We start from the raw sequence: 18,601 nt of genomic DNA, 5'->3' as shown, positions 1-18,601 counted from the left end.
GGGGTGTCTTCAGGGTGAGACTGGATTTCTGAGGATCTGCATTTTGGGTTTAGATAGTTGAATCCTCTTGTCAGCTCTAGGTCTAAGCAGACACAGTCCAGCTTGCTCTCTGCAGAAATCTAGCGATTGAGGTGACCTTTCACACTTGAATGAGATTCAACGGCTGCAAAAATTAGAAATAAGGGCAATAAATACATTTACCAGTAAAGGCAGTTAGTCACTGGGATGTATTGCAAAGGTCTACACCAAATTTACCATCACGGGGAGATGTTCTTCTTGAAAACGTGGGGCAGTTTACCCACCACCCACCAGTTATGGGGTTGGACATGAGAACCACTGGGAGATACTGTGATTTAGATCCTGCAGGTAGTTGTGCTACTTGATTATAATGGTTCTTCTGATTTATGAATAATGAATCATCCTGTGATTAAATTGATGTGAAAACTCCCATGGTGTGTAAATAGAGGCAAACTGCAATTTTTAACTGCTTTCAGGTATGCTAACACTGAAGGGATGTCATTTTCTTTCTCTAATTTAATTGTACACGGTGTTTGCTCCCATCATTCATAAGTAAAAGTTTCTTACAGACTTAACAGATTGTGTTTCCATCTCTGTTGCGTAAAAACAGTGTTATATGGACACAAGCGAAATGGAAATCATAACATAGCATCCCCACTATTTTAAGAGTCATATTGAAACACATGGAACAGATACGCAATTCCACTCTTCGCTGCCTTCAGATTTGGTGCTTTGTGTATTTATTTAGCACTAGAAAAGGAAAGTGAAAACAAACCCGTTGCCTCAATAAGCCCCAGGAACAGGCTTCGCTGCTGCCCTTTCCCTTAGGACCAAGTACCATTTCCAGGCAGGGGAAGGGATGTGGGTAAGTGAGAGCTGGAAAGTCATTCCTGAAATGAGACAACAGAGAGAAAGGGGGAAAAAAAGGGGAAAAAAAAAAAAAAAAAAAAAGGGCTGAGTGCCAGGGTGAGAACAGCCAGCTGAGGAGGACTGATGGGTGAGAAAGCTGAGACAGGGGCCCGAAGGATATTAGCTCTTCTGGATGGAAAGGCTGACATGAAATGCGCTGGCTGCTCCTGCTCCGTGGTGCTCCTGGGGAAGCACCTGCCTTGAGGCAATTTATCCAGCTGTCAGCTTGTTTTCACACAGCCCGTAAACGCATCCTGGGATTGTGACGGCAGCTAGGCACAGGGTGGTTTTCCCATCTCCTGATTATTTTGGACATTTCAGACCTGCAGGTGACCCTGCTCTGGCAGGGGGGTTGGACCAGATGATCTCCAGAGGTCCCTTCCAACCCTATGATTCTGTGACTCTGTGACCTTTTTCCCGCGTTGCACTGGGACAAACCGCTTCCACTTTTCCCAGGGAAAGCTGAGCGCGGGAAGAAGCGGCTCCAGCTGCCAGCGGAGCCAAGGTGCCGCACGGGCTCCCCACAGCCGGGGGGGTCCCTGCAGCACGCTCCGGCACCGCGGCCTCATAGCAGTCAGCAAAAGCGCTGCAGATTTTGTGCATTTTCCTACCAGCGGTTAAGATCTAAATCAATTGGCATTTTCCGATTTCTTTCTGCAGACTTTTCTAGGTGCAATTCCAATTGCACCCATATTCAAAACTTCCCCAGAATTGCTTTGATTCGCTCGAGAGTTGTTCTCGTATTTTTTTTTATTTTTTTTTTCCTTCCAGCCTTACATAATTTCATTTCCAAGTGTCCCATCACACACGTAACTGCAGCAGAGAAGCAGCGCAAAAAAACTCATGAGAGCACGCCGAAAGTAGGCTAGCTGGGCTAATACAATTATTCGGCATGGCTGTGCGTATCAGAGGTGAATTTCTATATGACTAAGCACATTGGCAGTGGGGTTTGATGGCATCTGTAGAGTACTGCTCCATATTTGTCTTTCCTTCCTCAGTTTGTCTCAGTTGGTTGGTTTTTTTTTTAAAAAGGTGGGTTCGTACGCTACGTGCTGACACGACTTCACTATTATGGATGGCAGGAGGGGTATGAGCCTCGCCACGCAGCCGAGTGCTGGAAAGATATTTGTCACTGCAGATTTTGCTTGTCATATGCAGAGATGACATGCAGATCTCCCCTCTGACAGATTGATAGTCATTCCGAGATGCATCCACCCACAAAAACCACAGGCATGCTGCTTTACTCAAATCTTTACTTTAACCACTACTTTGTGATGCAAAACTGGTGGAGTTTTTGGTACTTTTTGTTAAAAATGAAATCTTTATAGGGGTTTTCCAGCATCCTTGCTAGTTACTAAAAACAAATCAATTAGCCTACTGGATGGGGCAACTCAGTTTACTTGTGGGCGGCTTTGACATTCATCTCATTAACATGTTTAGTCTGAAAGAAGGTTGGAAAGGTAGTAAATAAAAAATTGGAGACAGAAGTACTGCATCTCTCCAGGAGTTTTTCCTTATGTCTCGGTTGAAATGCCAGTTTCACATAGGTGGAGTATTTGTACTGATTTTACTCAAAAATATCAACGTCTCCTACGGACCAAGTTCGGGGATTAGCGACGTGGGTCAGTCTGTTTGTAAAAGTAAATGCAGTATCTTAACTGGGCGGTTACACTCCGCGCCCTTCAGGGCCAGGAAATTCACAGTTCAGGACCAAACTTCCATTGTGGCATGTGAGAACCTGGCCAGGTCGGCTGGAAGCCAGGTAGTCTCCAACTAAAACAGAGAGCCACCCGAATCAGTCATCGGTAGGATTATGGCCCCTTTGTGTCCCGTGTTGCAGCAGCTACTTGATACAGTGCTTATTTTGGGTGATTCAGCACGGGGACACTGCACGGACATCCCTTTAACACCTCGCCCTGGGCGATCCTGTAGGTATAGGTGTAGGTATAGGTATAGGTGTAGGTATAGGTGTAGGTATAGCTGCCTGGAAAAACAGCGAGGGGGTCCGCAGGAGTACAAAGAACACACATGGCGACAACTTCAGGTGGTTATGTTGGAAACGTAAAAGGGAAAGTACTCCAAATAAGTTTCTCTTGTTCAGAAATACAATGGGCAATTTAAAAAAACCCTATTAAGTATGTGTGTAGGAGCATTTCCCATTCTGGGAGACAAGTTGGATTGTTACAGGGAGCTATATTATGACTTTCCCGACACGGTATCAATCAAGACCCCTTTATGTAACGAGGTATCCGTCACACGCGCCCCATCGCGAGTCCCCGCCGCGAGCGCTGAGACTGTAATCCCGGCTCCTTTGTCCTGCCTGCTGCCAATTTGCTGCAAAATTGAGGACGTGGCTTGAATTTGCCATTGGGGCGGTCTGGGGGCCGCGGCGCCACGGCTGGGATTTCAGAGCCGTTATTTGCATTGCCTTGATTAGCATGTCACCTGCTTCATTAGCGAAGAAAATTCTCATCCACAGACTCAGCCATTCATGCAAATTGAAGAATACACGGAGATCCTTCCCCTCTAGGACTTTCCATTATTAGCAAAATTGGTAGATTCTTTTTGTTCCTTCCTCTTCGGAAGGTCACTTTCATTTTCACCTCCAAATGAAAGTTCTTATTTAAAAGGCAAAATAATTGTATTCCCAAACTCTTAACATACAGCAATCCTGCCTAAAGAAATCCGATGCCAAATGAAATCGCCGGTGCGTGCAAGGCAGGTGGAACCCACCCCCCCATTGCAATCCAGTCCTTACACCACTTGCCATCTGTCAGTGCCACCGAATCACTGATTTTACTGGAGGTCAGGAATCTGTTTTCAGAGCCAAAAAGCTCCCCACCATGTAGGACCTAAACCTCCTGCACTCAGCTGAGCATTTCCTTCTCCTGACACCCTCAGCAAACAGAGGATTCTGATAGCACATGGGACACCTTCCTTCCTTCCTCCATCCCTGTTTTCCAGGCTACGCAACCCCAGTTCCTCACAAGCCACCTTTTCCCAAATCCAGAAATCCTTCTTGCTTTCCCCCTCTGGCATGTCCACACTACTTTTCCTGAAGGTGGGGCCAAAGCAGAAGGTTCTCCAGGGCTTTAGGGGCACTGTCCGGAGCAGAGCGGCACTTTCTGTACACGTTCACACCCTGCCCTGTCCCCAGGAGCAAGTTACCTTCTTCCATAGCAGCACCCCCCCTCTCTGGTGGCCCGCTGTCACCCTGGACCTCTTCTGAAGGGGTTCTGCCCCACCAGCTCCCCTTGCTCTGCACCCTCGGTGCTGGGGCAGGGAAGAGCTGGTTTCTCCTGGCCACCGCCACACGTGGGCTCCGCATCGAGAGGAAAGTCCGCTCCGTTGCTGCGACCACGGTCTGCAAGTGCTAGTTATGTTCCTTGAAGTTACTTTTGATATTTGTAGCTCTTCCACCCAATTGACAGTGCACACCAACCTCAACGCTTCCGAAGGATTCCCTGTGTTCGGTTCATTTCTGATGTCCCCAAGAAATACTGCTGCAAAACCTCTGCAGAGGAGGATGGTCAGAGCCCTGTACCTTCTCCTGCAGCATCTCCAGAGGTGGTGCTCAGCCTCCTGGGCTTAAAGAAACTAAAGGCATTGTTAATTACAGATTCTGATCTCAGGTTTTGGAGGGGGTTTTTCATTACAAATTGTTAATAAAACTTTTTGGGATTTCAAGAGGTGTTCGGCTTTTGTGGAAAAAATACCCAAACTGTGGTATTTAAAGAGATCCCTCACACAGCTTTTCCTTGACATCAATGACGAGCTGCCACAAGGCGCCCAATCTCAGTCTGGACGGGGAGAGCCCTTATGCAGGCATGAACCTCAGGAGCCATGGGGCCAAAACCGCTGCCAACCAGAAGAGGGTTTTCTCCATTCCTCACCCTCTCTGCCGCAGCCAGGGTGGGCAGAGGAGTTCAGCGCACCCAGAATAATCCAAGCCAGAAAGAACAATCCAGAAAAAGTCATGAAAACCAAAGAAGAAAAAAAAGTGAAGGTGTGTGATGGTTGGGCATGAAATTTCATCACAGTCATGAGTCTGCAGAAGTGAATGGGGCGTTTGTGGACGGAGGGGAGGAGGACGGCCATCGGCTTCCTCTGCTGACCAGGAGCTGACACAGCCTGCGCGTGGGCTGGGGAAGGAGCGTGACCATGCAAACCCTCCGTGTGACCACAGGACAACCCCCCCACGCCACCCCCTGCCCACGCCGCCCTCATTCCCACCCTCCCGCAGCGGTGGCGCTCGGCTTCAGTGGCCGGGCTGCAGCTGCACCAGAGGGAGAAAAACCACTGTTGCTTTTTGCATCTCCCCCTACCTCCTGGGAAAGGACAATCGCACGTGAAAACACCAGCTGAGTTTCACACAGATCACCGCGCCAACTGGGGTTTGTGCTTTTGGCTGGTTTTTGCCTTTTTAAGGTAAAGATGCAGCGATGTGGAGCGTTCGCACGGATGCCCTCTTGGAGCGGGTGCCTTCCCAGCCTCCTCCCTCTCACCTGGCTGGCGCAGGCTCCGGGAAGCCTGACAGATCTCTGTGTGTGTGTGTGTGTGTGTGTGTGTGTGTCTGCGTGTCCCTGGATGGCACGAAGGGAAGAAGTGAGTCAGATACACAGCTCTGCCGCTCAGAGAAAATGAAATCCCGCTCCTCCATTGCACAACCCCGGCGGCTGTGGCATCCGTCACGCTCCCTCTGCACACACCTTGCTGGGAGGCGGCAGCTGCAGAGGGGAGGAGGACACATTTACCAGGATACATATGGAAATGGCACATGATGAAGTAGTCACAACCTCACCAGTAAACCTCTATCTGCTGTCCAGGCTGCCTCCCCCCTCGGATGCACTCGCTTTGACGTTTCGCGATGACCCGTGGCAGGGAGACGCACCCTTCTCAGACAGTTGTGTGCACTTACCAGATTAAAGGTGATTAATTGTACCAGGCAGTTCCTGCTACATCTTAATCAAATATACATAATCAGCGATGCTCCTGCACACAGGATCCTTGGAGCTGGAGCAGGTTTTTTTTTGTAAACTCTTGCACGTTCCACTCTGAGGATGAGAAGCCTGAAATATCAGTGGTAGGAGTCTGAAGTATCCAAACCTGGAGTGACCGCGGGTGAGGTCCCTGGGGCACCGGTGCCTCTCAAAGGACTCGCTCCGGTGTTAGAAGCCCAACCTCGGAGCTGGGAAAAGCACCGTCCGTAGCTGAAGGCCCCCGCGGTTCAGCTTTCCGGGGTGCCACAGCAAACACAACCACACACCACCTTGGAAGGGGGACACAAACCACCAGCAGCCTCTGACCATAGAGTATTTTGCATCATTTATTTAAATACCTATATTTATGCATTTACAAATTTTCATAGCTCTGTTTGTAGCTTTTTTTTTTTTTGTAGACAGTATTGCAGAGAAGTTAGCTTTTGTAAAATGAGGTCCATGTATAAAACTATGCAACAGATTGGAGGAAAAAAAACACAAAACCAAACCAAGTTTCCTTTCATACTCTCTAGAATCGGAAACCAAAGAAAGTGACCGAATGGAGGGGGAGCGGGAGAGGAAGGAGTGGGACAGACCAACCTCAAACCAGCGGCTCTCTCACAAGCATTACACGTCAGTGCTCAGCTACAGTCCTAGCGGGATAGTTCACGTTTCCGTCGGTGCAATGCCCGTTTGCTAAAGCTTTAGCAGGCACGTAGGTCTCTAATGAAAAAATAAAAGGAAAGGATCCTACACACTGGGAATGCAAAGCCCGGACAGCCTCGGGACAGGGTTTAGGTGTCGTGGCACGACATGCCCGAAGGAGACTGCACCGACTCACCAGTAGCGCATCCTCATCCCAAACTTCATTTTGCATAAAAAGTTCCCTTTAAGAAATCTTAGCATTTAAAAAACCCGGTATCTGAGCTCTTCTAGCCTCAGTACGTAGAAGAAGTCACTTGAAAAATACCTCCTGCTTTCCTCATTTGGAAGCTTCAAAGTAATGTTTTGCTTTAATTGATACCAATTTAACAGCTCACGGATTCCCAGCGTTATCTCTGGGAGGAAGAGGCAACAGATATGGCATTGCAAGATATTTACACACATGGTACAAAAATGTCCAAGGGTATGAAAAATCACCAGTAACACAATTTTGCAGCAGCCTCATTTACACCTGTAATTTTATACCATTTATTACATTGTACTAACACACCAGATTCAAAGATGTGCACTCCCTTTAGGACATTCAGGAGTTACAAATATATTGTGATTGCATAATTCATATTGCACAATTGTATAAAAACATAAATACTAGCTATTCTATTTATTTATTTATTTTTTAAATACAAAATACATGTCACATAGTCAAATATTCTTTTCAAGTGCAATTCAGGTGCTCTCTTTAGTCCTTCCAAGAAAAAGGCAATTTTGATAGTTTTGGCACAAAGTTTAACCTCCGCCCTGTGCCAACAGTTCTAATTACAACACATATGCCCGAAACTTTATATAGTAGCAGTCATATACATATAGTATAAAAACATGGTATTTACAAACTGAACCGAACGTACACAAAGCAGCGGCAGTGGCCGGTCTGAGCGTTACTGGTGCTGCCGCGGGAGGGTAAGTGCCCCTCATGACTTATGCCGGTTGCTGCGGGTTCACATTCATGGGCGGAGGGTGTCCTAGGAGACCGATGCGCTGTTTCTGCTTCCTCTGCTCCGTCATCTGGAAAATTAAAAACTTTGCTCATTAGGCCTAGATGCTTCCTGTGCGTCAGCTTGCTGAAGGACCCGGCGCTGCCTTTTGTGGTTAGCGTTTACTCTGAAACCCACTTTCTACAAACAACGCTGCCCCGTCCGCTGTGCCAAGCGCTACGGGAGGGAAGAGGCAACTACAGCCCCGTCTCGTGTGCTCGTCGGGGGCATCCGTGCACTCGCCCGTGCGGCCGACTACCGTTTTGCAAGGAAAGAGCTCGGGAGAGCCAGGCGGCCAGCGCAGATTAATGCAGAGCAGCGCGCAGAAACCTCCCCCGTTAGAAATTCTTTGTAACCCGTCCAACGTACAAGGCAGACAAGACGCAGAGGGCGGAAAAAAGGGGCGAGCCCTCAAGTCAGGCTGGGAATACCCTTGTCTTTGCTGGAATAGACTCGAGCGCTCCCGCTCTAGTCAGGAGTGAGCCAACATCCCTCTCCATCTGCCAAAAGCCAAGATGCGAGGCAGGGACGGGAGGTTAACCACCTCGCTGCCAGACAGCCACAGTTTTGGCAGTACTTCCCAGCACATAAAATAACGTTTCTCCCAGTTAGTGCCATCACCGTGACCTGAAAATGGATCATCATTTTTCATTACTGATACCGAAAAACGCCCGCAATCCAATTCTCCACTCTTTTTCAAACCTTGGGAGGTTTCTGACAACTTGCGTAAGCCGACACACACCACGTAAGGAGCGACTCCAGCATGGGCAGACTCTCCAGCAGCCAACAGCTGGATCGCTGCATGCACTCTCTGCGTCTTGGCTTTGGAGGAGCCGACACGTGGGATGGCTTGCAGCAGCCGTGCCAAGCAGGATGCCCGGACAGCACCTTGCCCCTCTACCACTGAGGCAAGCCCAATGTTACTCCTCAGGGAACCGTGCTCCACCGAGAGCCCCTGCACCCTCAAAGCAACGTGGGAACGCAGAACCATTGCCCATGGTCAGTGGTGGCACCAACAGCGTGCACAAGCAGCTGCGCTCACGTCCCACTCCTGCTGCTCCTTCCCTCAGACTGAGCACCCCTGGCTGCGGAAACAGCCTCTGTGGGGCTGGGGCACCCCACCGGCTCACCAGGGCATCGCAGGACCCCACCAGCCACTCCAGCAGCACAACTATGCACCAGAAAAGCTGGCCCAAAAGCCAATTCACCCAAAAAAGTAATCTTTCATTCAAGCATAAGATACAATTTCTCTTTATGAAAACTCACTAGGTCCCCTGCAATGCTTTTCCTGTAACATCTCCATCCACGACCTGGCTCTGCGGAGAAGGACCTGGGAGTCCTGGGGGAGAACAAGTTGCCCATAGGGCAGCAATGTGCCCTTGTGGCCAAGGAGGCTAGTGGTCTCCTGGGGTGCACTAAAAGGAGCGTGGCCAGCAGGTGGAGGGAGGTCATCCTCCCCCTCTGCTCTGCCCCAGGGAGGTCACAGCCGGAACACTGGGTCCAGTGCTGGACCCCGCAGTTCAAGAAAGACAAGGAACTACTGGAGAGAGTCCAGTGGAGACTACGAAGATGGTGAGGGGCTGGAGCATCTCTCTGCTGAGGAAAGGCTGAGAGCCCTGGGGCCGTTCAGCCTGGAGAAGAGCAGACGGAGAGGGGATCTCATCGATGCTCAGCAATAGCTAAAGGGCAGGTGTCAGGAGGATGGGGACAGACTCTTCTCAGTGGTGCCCAGTGACAGGACAAGGGCAATGGGCACAAACTGGAACACGGGAAATTCCACCTCAACATGAGGAAAAACTTCTTTACCCTGAGGGTGGCAGAGCCCTGGCACAGGCTGCCCAGAGAGGTGGTGGAGTCTCCGTCTCTGGAGACATTCCAAACCCGCCTGGACGCGTTCCTGTGCAGCCTGCTCTGGGTGACCCTGCTCTGGCAGGGGCTTGGACTAGATGAGCTCCAGAGGTCCCTGCCAACCCCAACCATTCTGTGATTCTATAACCATTTAATTTTTTTCAATTTTCAGATATTTAATCACAAATGTCAGCCAATATAACTGACTGCGGAAGTAACTCCAGGAGAAGGGAGATAGCGTGTTTGCACATTCATTTGTAACACCGACTTGAATGTATTTGTCTAAAAACTCCAGTTTTGGTGATGGTGAATTGCCTTCCCACCCCCATCTCGGGGTACCCCAGCGTGCTCAGGCAGCCGGCCCGTGGCCAGCCTTGGGTCTGGAGTTCGTTGTGGGGAAAGAAATTGGTCAAAACAGGCTGTTCAGGGGAACCTCCAAAAAGTTCCTCCATGCGCCCCTGCCATCCAGCACGGCACACACCGCTGCTTTCACTCAGGCTAGCCGTGTATAATTACACTCATTTAACCACTGGGGAAAGGACTGAAATACAGTAATTCCTCTTGAAACCATAATTAAACTCGTCAGCAGCCCGGTGCCTTGCTCATCACCTGAGCCAAGGGAGGCAGAACTGTTATTGTACCTTTTCAGGAAGATGACCGCAGCCTCCTGGGGACAGGTCACACACACCTCCTGGTCCTCCGTACTGTGCTTCTGGAAGTCTGTTTTCACAATGGGCAAAGGGGAGCGGGAGGAGCGGGGTCTTCCCATGGCTCTCCAGTCTCAGCCACACACACAAGCTACTCCCTGGCTCAACCGGCTGGGACTTTTTTTTAACTGTTCCTAACTCCCAAGTTGGGAACGCAAAGAGGCAATAAGGACTTCATTTTAAAGTTCACACTAATTAGCTTCACTGAGCAAACTAAGAGCCACAATTTCACACGGCCAATAAACTGATTCAGAGGACAGAGGAAATGAAAACGGAATGAAAAAAAGAACAATGAAAAGGGACTGTAACAGATATTTTTCATGCTGCATAGAAAAAGGGATGGTGCAGCCTGATGCAGGTGTCCACAGAGGATGTGTCTTTTAATAAAAGGGGAGAAAAAAGCAACCAAACGTAAAGCAGAGAGAGAAATGGAATTGCAACGTCGATGCAGAACATTACCGATCCTGCAAGATGTGTAATGCTTGTCCAGAGGGCACAGTGCTGCAGGATGGAGCAACTTTAATCTCTATCACATTTACCTGGAGACTGAATCTCTTGCAAAAGCTTGACCGCTGCAGCACCTGCACGCCTGGGCCTAAAAGGCAAGAAAAGCCTGGCACAAGGTATTGCAGGGGAGCTGTCAGCTACCGGGGTAATGCTGACAGGATTAAAAAAATAAAACCAAGGGGCTTGAAGTTCATCTGAGTCAAGCTGGACTCACCAATAATCATCTGTAATGCTGTAACGCAGGCTGCTGGGTCCAAAGGTTAGGGGTGAGTTGGAGTTAACTCCGGGAACGGGAGCGTGTGCGAACGGCAGGAGCAGGGTCCCACGCAGGCGGGCACACACAGACATGCCAGCCCCTGCCCGCCGGGATGCTCGAGTGCCTCAGGCAAAGCCAACCCCAGCAGCAGCTCCAGCCACGAGTCACGTTTGCGGCGATGGAGGCCAGGGGTCTGGCCGGTGCGAGGGAACTGTCCTGAGCCAAAGTCCATTAGAGACGCCTCGCACTCACTGACACGGGGCTGGAAAGGGCTTCTGCGTGATTACATCTAATCCCCTGCTGTTGCAGACAATTATGTTGTAATCTTTTTGCGCAGAATTAAAGTGATCAAGATTTTAATGGCTCTTGGTGCACTTCCTCGTGAAAGCAGGCATGCTGGATTTCAGTTTCTAACAATTACTGTCTCCAGAAACCTAATGAGCTTGAAAAGCAAATGAATGAGAGGTTTTCCCTTTATTTAATTACAAGGAAATAAATACAAATAAAAGTTCCCCGAGTTAGTTCCTTTTCCTGGAGACAGTTCCAATCATGAGGGATATACTGGTTTTGTCAAATAATTGGAGCATCCTGCAACTTAAGCAGGGCTCTCAGTAACGGTACTTAGGGGAATTCCTAAAAGCTATCACAACATTAATGAAGCTGGTTTCCTCTTTTGCTTTTACAGTCAAATAGCTCTCTAAAAGCTAAACCCTTCATTCTTATTTTCACAAAGAACGAGAAGGGTTTTTAGTGCTTGGTCAGCCAAGAGCTGCAAGCTTCAGAAAGAAACGCATTCTGATCCAGAGCTGGCTGCGGGCGATGGAAAGACTCCTGGTGACTGCAGACCACTTTGAGTCAGACCCTTCAACAGGAAGACGTAAGACACATGTTTCAAGATAATTGTTTCCAGGCAAAACAGCAAAACCACTACCCGGCAAGTATTAAAGCACAGACAAAAGAGCAACTGCCTCTATCCTCCATCCTCAAAACCAACGAGAGTAAGGGGGTCCGTGGCACGGAGTCTGAAAACTAATTACAGCCAAGGGCAGCAAGGTTTTCTGCACCCAATCTGACATGTTAATCCCTTCCTTGTGCTCTGCGGGGTGTTGGGTAAAAGGGCCCGGCTCCATCAGAAACGCAGAGTGTGATCAGAAGGCGGGGAGCCGGCACCTCAGTCAATACTGGCTTCCAGAGACTCAAGTCTCCACGAAGATAACTGGCTTACAGAGAAAGGAGGACAACCCGGAGCAGAGGAGGAGAGCAGGAATCCGATTAGTACTGGAGAGAGTTGTGCCAACGGCGCTACAGTGGGCAGATCGCATCCGAAAAGATAATGAACCAAATCTGCTTGCCCTTTCTGCCTGGTGGATTCCATCGACTGCCCCGGGACACCATCAAGTGCAAGTCAGCAATTAATTTTATCCAGTGCCCATATCTATATAAACTTAACTAATTGAACCATCTAGCTCAGGTTATTAATTCATAAAGATAAGCACCTAGTCACTTTGCCATCACAAACAGCTCCCGACAGGGCAGGCAACAGCACTTTCCCTTTTCCTTCCAGTTAGGCTGTTATCTGTACGGACAACATGACATAAAGCCCTGCTGCCTCTGTGGCTTTCACAAAGCCATCGCCGGCTTTGGGCTGGGAACGATCCCTAACATCTGCTCAAGACCCAGCCAAGCTGAAAGTTAATACAAGTCCTCGAAATCTTGCTGCAGAGAAGAACTGCCGCACTGAAAAACCACTTGGAGGTCTACACAGTGTTCAACACACTACGCGGACTGTTCAGCAGCAGCAATACATGCCACAGTGCAAAATGTTTCTGTGGGTATGTCAGTCTCTGCTGCAGCCTGAAGTGTGACAGTAGCCAAATTCTATCTGCAGTAGCAGCGGTAGCAGGGAGGAGAGCAGTGCAAGCTAACCACTCAAGTATTTCTCCAGTTTCTCAGTGGGTTTTGAGGTCCGCGCAGCAACACAGCACTTCTATCAATATCACACCCTCTGACTTACAGGATCGTGCTAAGGTCTCGGGTTAAAACCCGTAACGACAACAACAACAACACCAACACCACATGCATGCAGGCTGCCTGCACCAGCGATGACTGATTTAAGCCAACTTCAGCTTTGATTCTTTTAATGCAAGTTTTGCCTTTCTGGAGGTGGCCACTTTGGACCGCAGGGGCTCGGTGAGCACTGCCAGGCAGGTCAGCAGGGGCGCAGGGTTTTGAAAGGACATTTTGTTTGTTCTCTTCTTTCCTAAACACAAGTTACTTTACAAACGGGGTTTGCAGAAGCCACGGAGCTGTAAAACACCCCTTTGTACGACAGGTTTGCAGGACCTTTGTCCTGCCCGTACCAGTGCGTAGCCGCACGTTCGCAGCCAGCTCTCCCTTACCTGATCTTTAAGCTCTGACAGCTGGCCAGAGAGGTTGGTCACAAGCTTCATGGTGGACTCCAGCTTCTCCTGCAAGTTCCTCAGCTCGTTCTGCTCCCCTTCCGCGTCGCTGCTCACAAGTGACATGGCCCGCATCCGGGGGAACCAGTCTAGGTTTCTCTCCTGAGAATCACACACGAGTTCACAATTAGCGTTTGCCCAAGGAAAACCTGCACCCGAGTGGCTGAGTGCAGAGAGATCTCCAACGCCGCGCGGGCACACTCCTCAGCTACACAGCCTCTGTAGTTATTTTCATTTGCATCTTACTGGAAAGTCTGCAAAATTGCTCGCTACAGGCAATGAGGCACTTCAGACCTAACTACTGAAAATTAAGGCTGCTTATTGTTGGCTTTTCCTTTCCAGCAACTCCCTCTCCCCAGCCATTTCTTCTTCAAATACACTTCACTGTAATACACAAACGCTGGACATTAAACCAGCCCAGATTTCACATCCGGATAAGAACTTTCCAGTGCTAGAAAATCTGCCCCCATCTTATAGTCTTTTAATTTGTCTTTGTTGGAGATTTTCTGCTGATAAAGCTGGTTTGATTTTTTCAGTCAAGCAAAGTCTGGACATGCTTTCTAATGAAAGAAACCATGTTCTACCTGGAAATACATTCCTAATTGAAATACTTCCTTTTTAATGAAAAAGAAAAAAGAAAAAAATTCATATTCCGACTGGCTGATTCAGGCTAAAATGCGGGCCAGATTAAGTTATAATGAATTGCTTATAATAAAATTTTCATTCAGGCATACAAATTCTCTAATATTCCATGTTTAAGTTACAGTCAGGAGCTTCAGTGGACACGTGCTCGGTTTTATTGGTATGTACATAGAGGCTCACACATACACTCACGTACACGCCAGTGACGTTAAAAATAAAAGCAGGAACGGAATAGAAAGCCACAAAAGAGGAGGAGGGGTGCATACCGCATCTTGACACCTTAAATTTCAACACCGAACTGGTTTCCTATCTAGTCTGGTTCTCCTCCCACGCTGGAGATACTCTCTGAAATGGAAGTTAAACTAACACTGGATAAGGATGTGTGCGCTCTCGTAGGTGACGCTGCAACAACTGGTAATATTTTAAACAAACCAGATGAAACGGTAATAGCCTACTGGATTCGCAGTATCCCAAACCAACGATCAATTGACATCACTGATTAACGGCGACCAAAGTTCGCTCCGCTTAGCAGGCCAGGCTCTTCGCTGGGCTTTCTCTCAAACCTAGGGCTTATTTTTACGGCAGAGCAAACTCTCTTTGGCTTTTTGCCATTCCCTGCCCAAATCTCTAACTCGAACCCGCTCCCCCACCTCTCTGTCCCCCCCTCCACGCTCACTCATCCCCAGCAGCATCCATCCCACTGAAATGGGGTCTGTGCACCTCTACGGAGATTTACAGCCACGTCCTTTCTGCAAGTCAGATGTGATGCCAAGATTCATCGTCTTAAATTAGTTGCTTCTGATCTGCTTGGAGTTTGCTATTGCTGAGATTAAAAGGCAGAAAGTGGGCCCTTTCCATGCAGCGCACCACCGGATCCCCACGTGATGCAGAACTGCCAGGAAGACTTTTTTCCTCCTGATCTCTGTTTACAGGGCAGATGGTTTCTGCTAATAAAAGAAAAAAATATATGTACAAAAAAAATATGCCTTTATCAAGACAAGTGCCAAAATATTTTGGACTTTAGGAAACGAGAGTCCCACAATTAAGATTTAATAGTAGTAACAGGCGACATTTCACTGCGTTCTTCCAGACGTAGTAAAATCCTCATTAGGGAAGAGGGCAGGCTCGGCACCAGTGCTCAGGTCCAGCACCTCCCCCCAAGCATTTCCCCTCCCCACCCAGGGAAAACAAACTAAACCAACTGCTCTTCCCTCCCTGCTCTCCTCCAGGACAGAGGTTTTCAGGGTCAAGTCAAACTAGACTGAAATGCAATTTATATTCACAGGTTTGCCTGGACCCTCAGAGGTCTGTGTCCTGAGGTTTCTAGGCAGACGCAGTAGCAGAGCCCTGAAGCTCCCGTCCATTCCTCACTTGCTGTGCAAATATTGTTATTTCACTTGTTCCCGAAGAGGTGAGCTTTCCAAGCCCACCCCAGAGCGCTGCCAGGAACCATCCTTCTGAAGGATGAAGGGGACAAGGGGAGCAGGACGTGGAAACACCAACTTTTCCCTACCTGCAACATTTCACTAACAAATCCCGCGAACCTTTTCTAGTATTACTTTGCAATATAAGCAAACGCTGTAGCTGTTGCAGAGGCTGCAACTTGATCGTTACAGGCAGGGAAGGTGACAGGCAGTCTCGGATGCTGAAACCAAAGCATCAAGCGTTAGAGCATTGCCAGCTTCTGCAGGCTTGTCAGAAGTTTCATACTCACTGGCTTTCTGAAAGCCCCAGCTCTTGAAGTTCACTTGAGTATGGGAAATCTTGGCTTTCACTTGAAAAAACAACAAAGTGCCTCTCTAGTTCTCATGGTGAAAGATTAAAACCAAAAATGCTCCATGTGAGCTGAGAAAGGAGAAGGCTAACGAAAAGGAGACATGACTCAGGGCTGCCTGGGCAGTCTCCTGGACTCCCTTTTGAGCCTGGAACTGGGAATACCCCTGCTGAGTTCTGATCCACCTGCGGAAGACCCAACAGGGGCACCTGGAAATTTGCTGTGCAGAGACAGACTTGGGGAAGGACATCACTTTGCCAACCCATGTCATGGGCTGGACCTCACCTGCCCTCCTGATCAGGTTTCATGTAGCTTATTGGCATGACTCAAACCCAAAGTTCAACCTGGAAGTGTCCAGCTGCCACCCAGCCAGAAATATGGGGATGTCCACCCAAACAGCCCGGGCAAACACCCCAAGGTGAGGAACCGTGGGGACAGAGGTGCTGGCAACACTGCAGCAATGCAGGCAGAACTGGCCCCTGTGCTCACTGGCCCATGATGGCTGCTGGGACTCTCCAGAGAGGGCAGCAGGGATGCTGCCAGCACGCAGGGGCACACCTCTTCCTCCTCCTCCTCTTTGCATACACCATCCTGCACCCCTTTGCTCTGGCTTCATGTTGGAAACCTTCAGCCTGTTCCTGCCACCTGCACCAGTGCCGCAGAGACAAGCTGGAGAGCCTGGATGTGACCAGCCGGCTGAAACGCAGACTTCTGCCCCAAAGGCAGGAGGGGTAGTTGTGGGGGGTGTTTTCTTTTAAATAAATAAATAACGATGCCTCAAGCGGAGACAGTGAAAACGGAAATAAGCAGGAATGCAGAAAGGTCAGTGGCTGACAAGCCCGCTGGGCCGGCGTGCGGCAGTCAGCCCGGCTCCCGGCCCCTCTGCAGAGCGCTGCTATTCAAGGTTGAATAAAAGATTTATATCTCGATGATCTAGTTTCTGCTGAACTTTAACTGAACACCGGGGTGCCTTTAAAGATACAGCCTCACATCTTTCACCAGGGGTTTTGCTAGTTTTCAGAGGCGCTAAGTGAGCTGTGAAGGGAAAGGCTCCCCCCGCAATCCTTTTCCCTGCCTGTCCCTGGTCCCGCCGGGCTGCTGGCACCTCGCATACCGATGCCTTTATGCACTGTCTGCTGTGGTCCTCCTGCGAACGGCGGCACCAGGATCCTGGTGTGCAGTCAGCTCCCTCTTCCCGTCACAGCCACGGCTTCCTCTGCTTCAACAGACGAACCGACTGAAGCCGCTGACGGAAGCTGGCTAACCACAAGTGCTGGGTTTCGGGTTAGCTCTTTTCTAGGTAAAGTTGGAAAAGTCCCTCTTGTAGAGCAAATATCATTAAATCTCAGACATGGGGGCGATGCTGACCGTCCACAATTGGAAATTTGAAAAAAAGAGGAAGCGGCACTGCATGATGCAGATGCAATTCATTCTGAGAAGTGCCCGCTCCTCCCTACTTCTGCCGAAGAGTTTATTCTAAGAAAGGTTTCTGAGGCAACCTCCGCGCGAGCCCTGCCAAGAGATGCATTAGCCCTGCTCCTCAGGCAGGAGGCGGCCGCTAACGGCACGGACCAGGGCTTGTCCTCGCTGTCAGCCACCACAAGGAAGTCGCCGCTCCTCTTCTGGGTCTCCATTTGCTCAGCTACCACTGCTCCTAATATTTACGGGGTGCTGAAGGGCTAATTCAATGCTTAAAATAAATCCTGTAGCCTGCCATTGGAAGGCTGTCTAGCAGCCCTCGCTTAGAAGGGGAAGGGCGGCAGCAGCAAATTTCAGTTTCTGTCATGTGTTGTTAAAAATCATACCCATACCGCTAATAAACAGCTTGGTGAAGCACTTTGAAAATTACTTTTTTTGTTTGTTTGCAGTGAGATGAAACTCCTCTTGGTTCTTTCTTGAGCTTCCTGGAAAAAGCCCCACATCAGGTTCTCTCTTTCTTCTGCAAAGGGACCACCATCACTTGTTCCACACCAAGCCACACTTCTCCCCTCGCCGTGAAGAACGGCGCTTGACCGTGTCCCCCCTCCACACCAGGAGTATTTTCAAACCCTCACATCCACCATGTCTCTAAACAGGAGGCTGATGATACAGCGTTAATGATATAAAAAAATCTCATTTTGCACTGTTTCCATAGATTAAATACCTAAGTGGTCTTTCCACTGGTGCAGAGCAGGGAGGCTGGAAGACAGACACCATGCCCAAAGGTGGAAGATGATCATGTCCCTGTATGAAATGATCCCCCCAGTGTGTCCCAGTGACTGCCCTGCTGCAGGTGACTCACTCGAGCCGAGTGTTGTGTTCACCAGCAGTGAAGTTACCCCACCAAGCACCACCCAGCTCGATGCGACCGTGGCAGCTGACCCCGCTGGGAATCCCAGAAGGCCATCTCCTTTCTCCTGCAGAAAGGACAGTGCCACCTCTCCGCAGCAACCTACTTCTGCGCTGTTTGGATCTACATTTTAAGTAGGACGCGTTTCACCACGATCAGCTGGGTAGGACAGAACAATTAAGCATGCAAAGGCTGAACAAACAGCTGCTGGTGGCCGCGGCTGCAGTCACCCACCTACTCTTGCACAATGCATCCGGCACAGCCCTGGAGCACCCCGCGGCACGGGGTCACGGGCTCCTTGGCACAGCTGGGCTCGCGGAGGCAGCGGCGGCAATGACTCAGGGCATGGCCACCTCACCCCAGCCCCGGGCCACCTCCTCGGCACACACAGCCCCACGGGGCTTTTTTTGTGCTGGCCAGCGTTGCAGACCTCGCGGTTTATTTTCCCCAGCGTGTCGCCCTCAATGGTGTCCAGGTGG

General features: G+C 49.5%; 1 protein-coding gene across 4 annotated transcripts in view; it reads right to left on the bottom strand.

Moving 5' to 3' along the window:
* Positions 1 to 6,251: 6,251 nt before the first annotated feature.
* Positions 6,252 to 18,601, bottom strand: part of ITPR1 (inositol 1,4,5-trisphosphate receptor type 1) — a 182,469-nt gene continuing 170,119 nt past the window's right edge. For all 4 annotated transcript variants that reach the window (XM_054216021.1, XM_054216018.1, XM_054216019.1 and 1 more), the window contains 2 exons: positions 13,318 to 13,479; positions 6,252 to 7,631 (listed from right to left, as the gene is read on the bottom strand). In XM_054216021.1, the coding sequence (XP_054071996.1) occupies positions 7,545 to 7,631; positions 13,318 to 13,479 (249 nt within the window). In that variant the 3' untranslated portion in view covers positions 6,252 to 7,544. The remainder of the gene's footprint in view (positions 7,632 to 13,317; positions 13,480 to 18,601) is intronic.

The sequence above is a fragment of the Rissa tridactyla genome, chromosome 10, assembly GCF_028500815.1.
Source record: "Rissa tridactyla isolate bRisTri1 chromosome 10, bRisTri1.patW.cur.20221130, whole genome shotgun sequence".
In the NCBI taxonomy this organism is placed as follows: Eukaryota; Metazoa; Chordata; class Aves; order Charadriiformes; family Laridae; genus Rissa; species Rissa tridactyla.
Note: the sequence above shows the minus strand (reverse complement) of the source record. Positions and strands in the feature narration are given on the sequence as shown.